Source organism: Alternaria postmessia, assembly GCF_024291825.1.
Source record: "Alternaria postmessia strain BMP 2775 chromosome Unknown scaffold_15, whole genome shotgun sequence".
NCBI lineage: Eukaryota > Fungi > Ascomycota > Dothideomycetes > Pleosporales > Pleosporaceae > Alternaria > Alternaria postmessia.
This window is the reverse complement of record NW_026260088.1, coordinates 218,065-232,609: the sequence shown is the minus strand read 5'-3', so window position 1 is coordinate 232,609 and position 14,545 is coordinate 218,065. Positions and strand designations below refer to the sequence as shown.

At 52.3% G+C, this 14,545-nt stretch overlaps 6 protein-coding genes across 6 annotated transcripts; 3 read left to right on the top strand and 3 right to left on the bottom strand.

Annotated features, from left to right (window-relative positions):
* Positions 1–538: 538 nt before the first annotated feature.
* Positions 539–1,291, bottom strand: J4E82_003505 (uncharacterized protein; the record flags this gene model as incomplete). The annotated part of the gene is made up of 1 exon (XM_051729791.1): positions 539–1,291. One exon carries the CDS (start codon positions 1,289–1,291, stop codon positions 539–541), a length of 753 nt encoding a protein of 250 aa, XP_051590465.1.
* Positions 1,292–3,037: 1,746 nt separating this feature from the next.
* Positions 3,038–4,182, top strand: J4E82_003504 (uncharacterized protein; the record flags this gene model as incomplete). Its single annotated transcript, XM_051729790.1, has 5 exons — positions 3,038–3,044; positions 3,154–3,470; positions 3,656–3,729; positions 3,782–4,071; positions 4,157–4,182. The coding sequence occupies 5 exons, from the start codon at positions 3,038–3,040 to the stop codon at positions 4,180–4,182; spliced, it is 714 nt and encodes a 237-aa protein (XP_051590464.1).
* A 942-nt stretch (positions 4,183–5,124) lies between these two features.
* On the top strand, positions 5,125–6,843 carry J4E82_003503 (uncharacterized protein; the record flags this gene model as incomplete). The annotated part of the gene is made up of 4 exons (XM_051729789.1): positions 5,125–5,158; positions 5,259–5,534; positions 5,590–5,700; positions 5,918–6,843. 4 exons carry the CDS (start codon positions 5,125–5,127, stop codon positions 6,841–6,843), a joined length of 1,347 nt encoding a protein of 448 aa, XP_051590463.1.
* Positions 6,844–7,853: 1,010 nt separating this feature from the next.
* J4E82_003502 (uncharacterized protein) lies at positions 7,854–9,809 on the bottom strand (the record flags this gene model as incomplete). Its single annotated transcript, XM_051729788.1, has 4 exons — positions 7,854–8,005; positions 8,055–8,117; positions 8,213–8,267; positions 8,718–9,809. The coding sequence occupies 4 exons, from the start codon at positions 9,807–9,809 to the stop codon at positions 7,854–7,856; spliced, it is 1,362 nt and encodes a 453-aa protein (XP_051590462.1).
* A 737-nt stretch (positions 9,810–10,546) lies between these two features.
* J4E82_003501 (uncharacterized protein) lies at positions 10,547–12,323 on the top strand (the record flags this gene model as incomplete). Its single annotated transcript, XM_051729787.1, has 2 exons — positions 10,547–11,857; positions 11,916–12,323. The coding sequence occupies 2 exons, from the start codon at positions 10,547–10,549 to the stop codon at positions 12,321–12,323; spliced, it is 1,719 nt and encodes a 572-aa protein (XP_051590461.1).
* A 331-nt stretch (positions 12,324–12,654) lies between these two features.
* J4E82_003500 (uncharacterized protein) lies at positions 12,655–13,654 on the bottom strand (the record flags this gene model as incomplete). Its single annotated transcript, XM_051729786.1, has 3 exons — positions 12,655–13,084; positions 13,135–13,570; positions 13,624–13,654. The coding sequence occupies 3 exons, from the start codon at positions 13,652–13,654 to the stop codon at positions 12,655–12,657; spliced, it is 897 nt and encodes a 298-aa protein (XP_051590460.1).
* Positions 13,655–14,545: the final 891 nt, after the last annotated feature.

Genomic DNA, 14,545 nt, shown 5'->3' with positions numbered 1-14,545 from the left:
TTGGGCCGGTTGTTGAAAAGAAAAAGAATATGAGGTGTGTTCTGACGAGGAACAAATGCAATCGTAGGTAGCTGAGGCTGGCCGAAGCTTCTTGGCAGGCACGATCCACGGATGCGGGCCGCACAGAACTTTGGAACCTTGGAACTTTTTCCACGTGTATTGCCAGCAGAAGAAAATCACTCGTCGGGCCTTTAGTACTATCAGCCACGAATAAGAAATTGTATTCGAGTTGAATGCGCAAGGAGATGAATGTGGAAGGGACACAGATCGTCAGGACTAACATAGTAACATAACATTGATGGTATCGAAAACAGTTTACATTACAATGAAAAACGTTTTGCTCATGTTGTGAAACATGTACAACCACTGCGTACTGGTGGCGCATAGTGCTGATCGCTGAACACTGACCGCTCACCCTAGCTCTCGCAAATCCAAAAAAACCTACGCACGTCTTGGTGCGACGCGGATTACGACCATGATGCTTGACGACCATCGAGCACTATCGTGCACTAAACAACGCCATACTCCAAGCCAAACTTCAAGATGGACGGCGACGAGCATCCTGTGGCTGGTCGTCCGCATCCGGTGCGCGTGGGCCCACCATCCAGTCCTCCATGGCTAGCCACTGACTCCACGTCTTCTCGGCCCCCTCAATCTCGGCCAGCTGAACCTCCTGCAGTGGCTTCAGGAAGGGCACCGACTCGTGCGGCGACATGTCGTACTGGCATTTGACCTTGGCCCAACCCACACTCTTGGCTGCAAAGAGGTAGTTGCGACGCTCACACTCGTGCATTGGGCCGACTCCCTTCCTCCAGTCCTCGCCGAAAAAGCCGTGCATGATTCCTGGACTGTCCATTCCTGTGATGACGAGACGTCGAATGAAGGGCACAAGGGACACCCATGCCGGGGCCGGCTGGCCTCGCGAATTGGTGACAGGACCCTGGCGGGGCCAAGGCATGTTGTAAGCAGCAGCGCCCGACGAGTGCGGCAGCGGCCCTGATGCGTTCATGAGGGGATTTTGTGTCCATTGGAATGGCAGGCGGATGTTGATGAGGGCGCAAACGGCCTGTACGCCGTTATCGTGTTGAGCATGGTCGAGGAAGTAGCGCTGGCAGCTCTGATACGCCGGGTGCCAGTCGAAGATGTCGAAGTGCGGCTCGGAAGATGCGTTTGGGACAGATGGCGAGCCTCCTGAAGAGGTGCTACCGCGCGCAAAAGTTCCACCACGCCCTGTCTGAAAGGTTGGGTATCCCGCGGGAAAGTTGGTGGTGAATCCGGGTAAATTCGCCATGATGGAGGGCAGTAGGGGCTACTGCAGGAACGGCAAAAGTCAGCACTGCTGGTTGGCTGGTTGGAGAAGAACACCAGTTTGTGTACTCGCAGCTCGCAACTTACCGAGCTGGGTGCAACCAATGTCAAATAAACGTGCCGGTGCAAAATGTCGGGTTTAGCTAAGGAAGCCCAAGGAAGCCAGGGTCTCAGGTTTCTGACAGGTTGTGACGAGAAGTAGGATCAATGACGAAACGACCCAGTGGGCGGCTAGTTTAAGGCTGCTGCAATATGTTTGTTGCTTGGGCTTATGGCAGCATGTATAGCGGGCGCGATAAGATGCTTTATACATGCAAGAGGTTGAGTATACAGATGATGAGGCTTCAGAACTTGCTTATATGGTGTGGCTTCGGTCGACGCCGCCCTGCTAACCTTGCGAGGAATTATTGAAGCCTCCGTGAGATGGACTCGATTTGAGAATAATCCCGGTGGTGATCAAGTCGAGCCACGCGGGCTCCTCTGATCCTTCACAAGTAGACTCAGGCTGCCGAGCCAATTAGCGGCGGCATAAAGCCTGGTGGGGACGGAGATGGTGGCTTCGCAGTTCGCGGGTTGGCGGATGGTCGACGGCCCCAAAGTCGGTCTATTCAAAAACTGTGTAAACCAAGTGTCGTTAAGACTGCGCTGCCTGTGCTGTCGTTGGTTGCTTGCGTGCGCTTCAGCCGAACGCTGCCCCCCTTTTTAACGTTCCTTGTAGATTTTGCTGCGCAATGATGGTCCTTTTGCGACCCCAGACAGTTGGCATACATCGACGGAGACGCCGAGATCCAGGCGCGTCGAGCCAGATTCGCTTCTGAGCCTCTCTGAGTGCGTTGGGTCTTTTTTGTCATCATTCAAGTTGGCTAGAATGACTAGAATGACAGGCGCCTTCAAACGCCCTGGCTATAGATCTCGTCAATCGTGGTAGGGGATCCACAGCCATGGGATGTAAAACGGATGTTCGTGTGTCCGAGAGCCACAATAAAAGGGCGCCCACCAATGCGCTGCCTGTCCCTTCCAGTATCACGGCAGCGCATCAGGCTGAAGAAGAACCGTTCATCGCCGATCATTCAAGCCTTCAAGCCCTCGGTGAGGCTGCCATACGAGTTAACGAGACACTGTACGACCGGGCACTGGGCACTCGGATCTATCGCGGCGAGAGCTAGTCGCATGGTGCAAAGGTTAGAGGAACGCGCCCCAATCGGCAAGCACCGCCCTCACGACACAGTTGGCGGGCGCTATAGGTTGCTCACACACATATCGCCTTTTTGCTTTTGCATGTGTAACGCCATCTTTACTGCAGGTGCAGTTGACCAGGGACGCTGCACAGCCATAGCCGCTGCATTTGAGATCTCAAAGTCGTGATCGTGACGCACCCACAATAAAGTGAAGACCCCGGTCGCAAGCGAGCCATGATGTAACCATTTCGCCGAGGATATCCATTTACCTCTGCCGCTATCGTGGCTTGCCTCTTGCAGCATCGCAGATCTACTTTGGTTTATGCACAACATAGCCTCAGCAGTGAACATGGCACAATCCTCCTTCTCATTGGCGTCACGGACTAAGGTGCGTTGAAGATCGTTGTACAATTGGCCGCCCGTGTCTAACTTTGGCAGCTTCCTAATGGCTTATCAATGCCAACGATTCATCTCGGCGTCTATTTGACGTCCGGGAAAGAGACTTATCAAGCCGTCCGATGGGCGTTGGAGGTATGTTTCGGCTGTTCCTGATGATCAGTAAACACCATGCTCACAATTGTAGGCTGGCTACCGAGCGTGAGTAGCATCACGGGGCACAACCTTTGTACCGCAGCTGATAGATGACGTATACCCAGAGTCGACTCAGCTCAGATGTACCATAACGAGAAAGAGACCGGAAAAGCCATCTCGGACTTTCTCTCAAGTGATGCAAACACAGACTCTCTCAAACGCGAAGACATCCACTTTACTTCCAAGTTGGCATCCAACTCCGCATACGAGACGGCCCGCAAAGCTATTAAGAGATCAGTCAAGGAAGCAGGTCTTGGCTACATCGACCTGTTCCTGCTACATTCTCCATATGGAGGCAAGCAAGCGCGTCTTGATAGCTGGCGAGCGGTGGAGGACGCAATTCACGACGGCGAAGTCAAGACTGGAGGCGTCTCCAATTATGGAGTCAAACATGTAAGTAGACCCTGGTTCCCGTCTTTTTGCTTTGGTTGTCTCGGGTAGCCCCGTATCCTACCTTTAGTGCGAACGTATACCCGGGATGGGAAAGTCGTTGTAATCCCCTTATTGGATCTGTAGTCTAGCCATGGCCATCACAAGACTTCCAACGTCGCCGAAGTCAATCACTAATAACAGTCTAGCTGCAAGAATTATTGGACTCGAATCCTACGATACCTCCAGCGGTTAATCAGATCGAGGTTCACCCGTTCAACACGTGAGCTCCCTGTGTGAACTATGTGTATGACTATACTGATTCTGGACACTAGACGGAAGGATATTACTTCCTTTTGCCAACAGCATAACATTGTTGTAGAGGCATACGCGCCCCTCGTCCGAGCCTTGCGGATGAAGCACCCCAAAATTGTATCCCTGTCCAAGAAATACAATTGCACTCCGGGCCAACTGTTGGTCCGCTGGAGCCTGCAGCACGGCTATGTGCCGCTGCCTAAGAGTGTGAAGAAGGAGCGAATCATCGAGAACTCGGAGGTTGGAGGCTTCGAAATCGAGGATGGCGATATGGAGACGATGGACGGATTGGACGAGTATCTCGTGACCGGTAAGTTCCTTGAACTGTCTGGTCTACACAGTCACATGAACACCCTCATCCCGCTGCCTTTACTGACAAACAAATTTTTCTCCAGATTGGGATCCTACCGATTGCGATTGAGTGTGGAGGCGGAGAATCCGCGCGTGGGGGTGCCAGCTTATGAAAGGTGGGAGCATCGCCCTCTTCACGGTTAAAAAAACCAATGTGATATTCTATGCGTATATTCGATGCATGACTATGCAAACCTCAATATGCTACTACTTGGGAGTCTTTAGCCGTCATCTTGCAGCTCAACGACTGCAACAGATGCATCTGCTTGATGTCGGAGGGCGCATCGACAGTTAACGAGGCTGTGCAACGTCGCATCAAGGATATCTCCGTATTGTGTAGGAGTGTGAGGTTGTCAAACTGACGTTGCATGTACGAAGCAGTAATGTTGCGGCATCTCCGCTGCAACAAGTCAAAAGATGCATACCCGCGGAGGCCGCCGCATCGCCAAGACAATCTTGTCTGGCCAAAGCGCCTGCCCACATCCCGGCTTCTCCCACTCTCTCTGCCTTTCGCCTTTACCCTGACAAGACACTAGCGAATGTTCAACGTAACAAGCTCGCCCGCCGACGTCGGCTTCACGTCGCCTCCCATGGTTTGACCCTCGACAATTACACGGCCGCCACGAGCCTGAGGTGGCCGGAGCCCCCGCTACTTCACGTGCAAACACCCCGCGATACTTGTCCTCGCCCGCCCATTGGCCAGATCCTTATCAGTAGAAAAAGTGCACACCATGGTTTGCATCAACATGGCGTGCAGTAGAGCCCATTGACCACTGAGAAGGGTCCATGACCCCAATCTTCCGGCCTCTGTGACGTACTCAAATCGAGTGCGACTTTCTCCCGTACCGTCACCGCGAGCCCAGGCGAACTATCTAGCTTCCGTCAACTGTAATTATATATACCAGACTGTCTCTCCTGTGCCTTCTCTCCATCAACCTTTGACTCTTCAACTGTATCGGTTTCTGTCAATCTACTTCTTCCACCAGTCACCAATACAATCCATCAAATCACAATGTCTGAGCCTGAGTTTGAGCAAGCCAGGAAGGGTACGTTTCCACCTCATGCGTCATGTCGCTGCAGAATCATCGGGTTACTACTTTGACTCTATGCTTTCTACCATTTGCGACTCCATCTAACATTCCATAGAGCTCGTCTCCACCCTCGAGGCCTCCTCCCTCTTCTCCAAGAACCCCGAATACAAGAAGGCTCTCGAGGTCGTCTCCGTCCCCGAGCGCATCATCCAGTTCCGCGTTGTCTGGGAGAACGACAAGGGCGAGTGCCAGGTCCAGAAGGGATACCGCGTGCAATTCAACTCCGCTCTCGGTCCCTACAAGGGCGGTCTCCGCTTCCACCCTACCGTCAACCTATCCATCCTCAAGTTCTTGGGTTTTGAGCAGATCTTCAAGAATGCTCTCACCGGCCGTACGTCATACCCGAGCCGATCGCATAAGAACATCAAGCTAACAAACACAAACAGTCAACATGGGCGGTGGCAAGGGAGGATGCGACTTCGACCCCAAGGGCAAGTCCGACAACGAGATCCGCAAGTTCTGCGTTGCCTTCATGAGGGAGCTCAACAAGCACATCGGTAGGTCTTGACCCTAGCGCGTACCTGCGCGTCACTTCCAGCCTCAGTGGGGCATGCACCCTTCAACGGGTTCGCATACTCTTCCGACAGCAGACCAACGAGATCCGGCGCGTTCATGTTGCCCTATCTTTCCGTCTGTCTGGCACTGCCCCGTCGGCGACGTTCGCGCTCCTTTCGTGCTTCTCCACTAGGAACATTTCACTTACGTAAACTACAGGTGCCGACACAGACGTACCTGCGGGCGACATCGGCGTTGGTGGTCGTGAGATCGGTTACCTCTTTGGCGCATACCGAGCGGAGCGCAACCGCTGGGAGGGTGTCCTCACTGGCAAGGGCGGCTCATGGGGAGGTTCCCTGATCCGTCCCGAGGCCACCGGTTACGGTCTCGTATACTACGTTGAGCACATGATCAACTACGCGTCTGGAGGAAAGGAGTCCTTCAAGGGCAAGCGCGTCGCCCTCTCTGGTTCCGGAAACGTTGCTCAGTACGCTGCTCTCAAGCTCATCGAGCTTGGCGCAACCGTCATCTCCCTCAGTGACAGCAAGGGTGCTTTGATCGCCGAAGACGACAAGGGCTTCACTCCCGAGGTCATCAACCAGATCGCCGCCCTCAAGCTGGAGCGCAAGGCTCTTACTGCCCTGGAGAACCACAACTTCAAGTACATTGAGGGTGCCCGCCCATGGAAGGAGGTCAAGAAGGTTGACGTTGCTCTTCCTTCGGCGACCCAGAACGAAGTCTCCGAGGACGAGGCCAAGGCTCTTATTGAGTCTGGCGCCAAGTTCATCGCTGAGGGTTCCAACATGGGCTGCACACAGGAGGCCATTGAGGTCTTCGAGGCTCACCGTCGCGAGAAGAAGGGTGAGGCCATCTGGTACGCACCCGGAAAGGCCGCCAACGCTGGTGGTGTCGCCGTCTCTGGTCTCGAGATGGCCCAGAACTCTCAGCGTCTGTCATGGACTGCCGAGGAGGTTGACGAGAAGCTCAAGGGCATCATGAAGGACTGCTTCGAGAACTGCCTGGGTACCGCCAAGGAGTACTTCACTCCTGCCGAGGGCGAGTTCCCATCCCTCGTTGGTGGTGCCAACGTCGCCGGTTTCCGCAAGGTCGCTGCTGCCATGCACGACCAGGGTGATTGGTGGTGAACAGGTCGCTACTAAGCGGGCTGCCTTTTGTATATGATACCTTACGATACCTTCACATTGGATTTGGCGTTCGGAAGCTGGATGCTTCCACTTGTACATAGATACCTTACATGAATATGATCATGATACACTTCATCATCTACTCTCTCATTCTGTGAGCCTGATGCTTACTTTACAAGCGCGCCTTCCCAATACACAGTATTTGCACAAGCTCTTTCCCAAGCCAAAACCGGGACTTGTACCCGATGAACTTTCAGGCGCACTTGCCAGCTGTGGCATGACTCCAAGATAGGTAATCATCTTCGAAGCACAAGCATGATCGCGAGTCAAAAATTCATCACGTCACCAAGCCCCCCATGGGAAAAGCAATTCAACTTCGCAGCACAAAAATGTGGCGTTCAGCTTGCCTGTCTGCCCCTCCACGCGCCCCATACCCCTGCTTCTTGCCATGCCCCGCCAAAACAGAATCGTAAAAATCCCGACCCCACCAAAGAAAGAAGCAAAAAAGCCCAAATGAAGAAGATAGCATAGCTCATTACCAGTCCTGGCTAGGCCCGCCCACGCGCGAGACATGACGTGAAATTTTCTTGTCACAGAAGGCCGAGACGTGGGCGGATGCGTGGTACGGTGATGTCTAGACAACTAGTAACGCGTTCCGCTCGGCCACAGCGCAATCTGGCCGGGCGCGAAAGTGTCGCGTCGCACAGCAGCCGTGGTGAGCTGCCGGGTTCGGAAAACAGGCGCGGAAAAGATGTTTTGCGCGGACGGATTGCCTGGGCTGGCTTGGGCTTTCGATATCGGAGGGGGATGGCGATGTCGGGAAATGTAGGGTTGGGAGTGTGCGACGGTCCGACAAAGTCGATATCGGACGCTGCTTAGATGAGACAGCACATTGTAGTTCCTTGTCAAAGTGTTCAGGGTCTTTTAGTTTAATAATCAGAGCGTGTTCTTAGTATGTAACATCTTTAATCAACAAGCGTGGAACTGTTGCGATACCAACTACCAAATATTCATCCGAGCACGGTAGTCCATTCCCTCAATAATTCGTCCACCTCGTCAACATTGGATGGTTTGGAATTACCTCTACTGGAGACAAAACCTCCTCTTTCTGTTTGGACTTTCTTAGGCCCGTCTTCCATCTCGTCTGCCCAGGATCCGAGTGCTACACTGTATCAGTAGATTGTTGCAGTATAGGGTCTTCATGAACTTACATTGATCTCCAAGGAAGTCGCCCAATTTCAGCTTCTGTTGTGAATCTTTCCGTCTTCTGGGCACTGTTGGTAATAGCGTCAGCAATGTTTTCTTAGTTTTCATGGTATAGAGATATGCAAGCATTGTGCCTCTTTTGATACCATTCGGGTCTACCTACCATCTCTTTGACGTGTCTTCGCCTTTTCCTCTGCCCTTAGTAACTCCTTTTGTTCCTGTATCTGAGTTTTCGTCAATGTTGGTCTAGGGGGTAGGGAGTTTGAAACCCCCAAATTCGCCCTGATTTCCCTTTCTTTATTTCCTCGCTGGGAACGCGAATGCTCGCGTGTCTTATGACCTTGGTATGCGCTTGGAGAAGAATGCTGGGATGATGTATAGCTGCACGATGCATTTGATTTTACATCGTATTCAGAGGCAATCTGTGCAGGTGGAGGAGCATGAGCGAGAACCGGTCTCGGTTTAGGTTTATCTCTTTTGGGACCCGGGCCGTTTTGAAGAGGGCCCGTACTAGATGCAGATGGCCGACGCTCTTCTACGAGATAGTACCTGGAAGGTGAACGAGAGCCATCGCGGGTCGACTGCGATGGCTGGAGCGACGAAAGTGAAAGCCGCTTGGGGGATTGGGCGTCTCTTGCAGAGGAAACAGTCCCCTCTCTTCGTCGAACCTCTTCTTGGGCTAACTTTTGAAGGCGTTGCTCTCTTATCTTCAGTACTTCTTCAGGCGAAAATTCTGGCCGAGACACTCGTTCTGTGTCTTTTGCTACTATCGCAGCATATGAAGCGGTATTGGTATGCCTGTAGGGTAACTTCTCGTGTGCTGCATCAGGCACCGACTTTCGCTGAAGCTCTGATGCAGCGCTTTTGGCACTCGTTTCGCTGATGATTTGCTGGGTTTGTGTGCTAGTGAATTTGGCTTTGGAGTTGCCAAGCAAAACACTGTCGAGATGGGAGCGAGCGATGAAGTAAGACCCAATAGCCTTCTGATGATGATCTGAATGATCATCTCCGTCTACTTCCCTGGCCAGGGCAAGCTGCAATGTCTCAATATCTACCAAGAGGTTTCGAACATGGTTTACACATGTCGCAAGTGTTTCAGGATTGATCGCGGAGCTGATGGATGAAGCAGCCTTGAAAAGATCAGAAGGCGAAACAAATCCATCACCCTCTTGTAGGGACCGCTCGTCATCATTCACAGCGGTACCATCATCGCTTATACTGAAGCTTCTCCGCGACTTCTCGTATTTTTCGGCTGCTTCTTTCGCGATTTTCCTCAATTGTATGATCTCTTTTCGTTGTTCTGCTTCGGCCTCGTAGCTGAGCTTGTTTGACGAAACTTGCTGGGCAAATATGAGTACCTGCATCAACAACTGCAATGTACTCTTAAGTTTGTCGATCTGACTTCGTAGGAGTTCGATCTTGTTATCCCGGAAAGGTAACATAAATCGACCCATCTTTCCTGATTTGGTCTTGTCGACTATCACCTTGATCTCTGTAAACACCGTATCGCACTCTTTGATCGTTTCCTTCGCCGTTATAATTGCATTTCCCGAAATCAGGTTTGCCGTCTTGTTTTGTTCAAAAATGCCCCCCAGCTCTTGGATAACGAAGCTTGTAAGTTTGACTTCGTTCGCGATATTCTTGATTCTTCGATCGGCAGTAGCCACCCCATCAGCATATTGGTACAGCGCCGATGACAATTTCAGACCTGCATCGGCCAATTGCACGACGCTGGCGACCAGACCTATTATCTCTGCCATGATTGAACTGCATGTAGTTATAGAGTGATATGGTTTTCAAGAATAGGAGAAGCGTTTAATCATGGCCACAAGAGTGTTGAGATGCTTTTCGAAACTTGGTGGCCATGATGAGATTATAATGCTCAGCCCCACTAACTACCTCGAGCTAAGCCGAGCGGCTGAGCTTAAGGCTGAGTGCGGGGGGCAGCACCTCAAGGCTGCTCGTACACCTTTCACTATGAGGAAGCGGTATATCTCAGAATATGAGCAAGTGTCGATTGAATGCTTCTGCCGTGTACTAGTAAATGCCAAATCCTCACACGTCCCAGATTGGTCCGGATGGCCTAGCTGCGCGAAGCATAGCGCAGACCGAAAACTTGGATAGCTCGCTGGCAGGGTTCCCTCCATCATCATTGAGCGTCAACATCCATGCCTGTCAGCCGTCCCTCCACTGATCGCCGCGCGATGGCTATCCCCCATTGGGTGCCACACCTGCCCTGCGCCACAGAACTACGGTATGATATCATGGGGTCTTCAGCGGGCAGAGAAGCCTTGCTTCGGGTTTCGTCCTCGATACAAAGGCTTCCCCGCTACTGATACGATGCATCTCTAGACACACTCACATATTGATTGGGATCTCTTCAGTATTTTCTTATTCCAGGACCAAAAGCTCCGATCATAGTTCTTTGGACCAATTCTTCGCGTGTGCATCGTATCCGGGTCCGTTCCTCAAACCGAATCTGGGTATACCGCTGGCAATGGATGACGGTTTCCGACAGCCTGCCAAACTTCAAAAGCGAAAGAGTCGCGAACGACAAGAGCTTGAGCAGATGACAGGAGGCCTGAGTGGTCAACCAGCAGCTAACTCCTCGCAACCTATGTCTGGCTCCGAGAACATGACGTCCGCCGAGAAGGAAAAGCGATCAAAATGGCGCATGTCCAATCCGTTCTCTTCCAAAGAGAAGGCATCGAAGGATAGTCTGAACCACACTCACAAGGAAGAAGAAAAGGAAAAGGCCCGTAGGGATGCCGACTCGGCATATTTCAGTAGCGAGCGCAGCAGCGCAGATCCAAGCTTCGCGAACCAAGCTCGTCCCGTCTCCGGTGAACAGTACCACCACCCACCTGCCACGAACAATCAAGCACCTCCTGCTCAAATTACACCACAAAACGCACAGAACCATAATACCCTTGCGCCTCCACAACAGACTCAACAAACACTCCAAAGTCGTTCAAGCCATGAGGATGTGGGCAGGGAGACGTACCGCGATGCCGGCACTGGGAACATCGTCACAGTCACAACGACCACGACAACGACAACAACCACTACGACAGGCCCAGGCGGCTCCACCACCGTAGAGCAGCCCCGCGACAGTGTTACTGGCTCTGCACAAAGCGTGCACACTTCTGGTCCCAGCCCACCACAGCCGGCACCTCCTCAGCCCGACAACCACTACCATCAAGGGCCAGGCCTATCAGCACAATCTGCCATACCTCAGAACATAACCCCGCCAGTACCTATGCACAATAACCAGCAAGGCAACAGACTGTCTCCACAAGTCTCCAACATCGAGGGTTCTTCGTCTCCGCCCATTCCCGCGAAGAACAATATTCGGCATAGAGTAGAGCTGGACTCGGTATCGCCTGGTGTTCAGCGGCCAAACCCGATGGAGGAAGTTGTCAGCCCAGTTGCTCCTAGCAGTCCGAATCGAGCGAACTTCTCATATCCCGCGAGAGCACCGCCTCAAGGAGTTCCACGGCAAGTGCCTGTTGACGGTATGCCACCACAGCAACAGCAGGCAGGCGTACCGCCTGTACCTCCAGTACCGGGACAACAGCAACAACGGCGATCAAGTATCCCTCAGCTACCCGCGCACCAGCAACAGCAATCTGGTATGCCGCCGCCCATGCCTAGCCAGCAGCCGTCGAGTATACCCCCTAGCCTACAGTCTGGCATCAATTCCAACCCAAACAACGACCCAAACCGTCCGGTCCCATACCGAGCCGGTCATGATTTGAACAAGCAGAGCACAATGGCAAACCTCAAAGCGGCGGCAGCAGGTATCCATGTAAGTCCTTCAAACCGCTTAGCCACTCACACAAAGACATACTAATACCATACCTCAGGGCGCGGGAGAAACCCTCCGCGGAACATTCAACGACACATTCGACCGTCGCAACCCCGCCGCCCACGCAAAAAACCAAGCCGTAATCGACAAAGGCCGATCGGAAATCGAAACCGCACGCGCCCGCCAATACGCAAACCAACAACAGCAGCCACATATGGCGGACCAAACACCAGTGCAGCACCAGCAACAACAAGCACCTATAATCGGAGCTGCACCGCCACCTCCTTCCCAGCCAAGTATAGGACCATCTGCGGTGCCAGGAAAGACGGCGTACCAGGGGCCACCAGTCTCTGGATCACAAATTGAAGGAGGAGGAAGAAGTGGTGGAGGCTCGAAATTGAGCAATATTATGAAGAAGATGAAGGAGGGCCCAACTCCGCGTCAGGATGGGACTGCGCACCACTAAAATCTCTTAAGTGGGTATACTGTATTATAGCTAGGTAACGGGATTTATAGGTTGTTACAAGCATCGGCGTATGAAAAATGAACATGCCACGTGGAATAGATCATCATGTATAGCGCGATGAATACGCGTGACATGACTTGAGATTGATTCATTCAATCTTTCTAAGTAATCGAGTCGAGTTCAACTAACATGCGGAGGCATCTGGTAACGTCACAAATGCTCAACATATAGAAAAGAGAAGTTCAGTATTATGATTCATTCATTGAGTATATTTTACATGCTCATAAAGTCGTAAGATACATCGTCCGCGACAAGTCAGGGAAGTAAATGCTTAACCGTTGACGATAGTACCACCGTTGGCGTGGATAGTCTGACCGCTAATAGAGCTGCTGTCGTTGCTAGCCAGGAAGACGAAGCAAGTAGCAATCTCGCTAGGTTGCGACGGCCTGCCAATAGGAGCGGTGAACTGCTTGATGGCTTCGTCGTTCATGGTGGCAGGGATGAGAGGAGTCCAGACAGGACCCGGGGCGACAGCGTTTACGCGGATACCCCGTCCGACGTACTGGTTTGATAGACCTCGGGTAAAAGCAACAATGGCGCCCTTGGTTGAGGTGTAGTCGAGAAGATCTGGACGACCGACGTAGGCGTTGATGGAGGCGTTGTTGATGATAGTTGCGCCGCGCTTCATGTGTGGTAGGGCGTATTTCGAAAGGTAGAAGAAGGGGTGGATGTTGGTGTCGAATGTGTGCAGCCATTGCTCCCTATGTGTTGTTAGAAAATTTCTTAGATGAAACCTGGGGTTGATACTTACTCAGACAGGTCGCTGATGTCGTTTACCATCATCTGGTAAGCGTGGTTGTTGATCAGGATGTCAATGCCACCCATCTGCTTGACGGCCTCATCGATGACCTTCTGGCAGTTCGCCTTCTCTTTCAGGTTGATTGCAAGAGTATAGCACTTCTGTCCCTTCTCCTCAACCATCTTCTTGGTATCTTGTGCGTCCTGCTCCTCTTCGGGGAGGTAGGCGATGAAGCTGTCGGCGCCCTCCATGGCGAAGAGAACAGCGATCGAGCGACCAATACCGGAGTCTCCACCGGTGATGATGGCGCGCTTGCCCTTGAGCTTGCCAGCAGCCTTGTACTTTTCAGCACCTCCCTCGGGTGTGGGAAGCTCATCGACCTTGGGGAGAGGGTCGAGTTTGGACTCGAGACCGGGGGCCTTCTGATGCTGAACATCGGGCTGGAAGCCTGTCACATTGGATTAGCAGGAACACATGGAAAGAAGCTTGGTGTGTATTTACCCTGCTCGAACTGGCCCTTGCTAGAAGACATGATGCGTGATTGTTGTATGGGTATCTCGGAATTAGTAAAGAGTTTATAAGACAGAGAGATTGAGCACAATTGTGTGGTTTAAGGTAGAGTTGGTGAAGTTGTCCTGGCCATCGTGGCTCGAGGTGGAACTTTTATTGACGTTCATGATTTCTTGTGACATCACAAGGCTGTCACGGCACGCTCATGTGCGAGAGTGGAGCCCAATGTGGTAGGAGAGTTAGGCGGAACATCAGAGAATGCGGTGCTAAGTTGTCCATCGACGATAGAATAGCATCGGTCGATGTATCGATGCTGGCACGAACTGGTGGGAACGGCTAACGTCGCTTCAGCCTTACCCGTAGCCTCAACACGCTCTTTCGCACGGCCTTGCGATCGACACATATATCCTCTTGAGTGTACAAGTAGCTTGAGCTGAGACGAAGATTGAAGCTGCATCTCGGATTACTTACGAAAGTCACTCGGGGCAACTTCTGTAGCAACCCCACCAAGCTTCTCGGTCGCGACGTCATCGAGTTGATCAGACCTACAACACCTCCACCAACTTCACATCGTTCGGAAGGGCCAGAACCAATGTCGATGGATTCAACATTCCATTCTCGTCAGATTTCATCTCCACCAGCCCCTTGGCGCTGTTGTTGCAGTCCTCACAATCCTGCGATGACGCTCATAAAGCTATTCAGAGGTATGACGTACCCCTGCGCTAAAATCAGGGTCCAGACACAACGCGCTATGACCGCATCCAGCCTCGCCCTTTCACTTCGATCCTAAGACCCTAGCACCAACGGCCATCGTAACTCGCTCTTACATTGAGTGAGCCACACCAAAGCCGTTAGAGAATGTTAGGGCACGTCATGCGCCACGACTCATGCGTCAGGGTACAATCTTGCACGG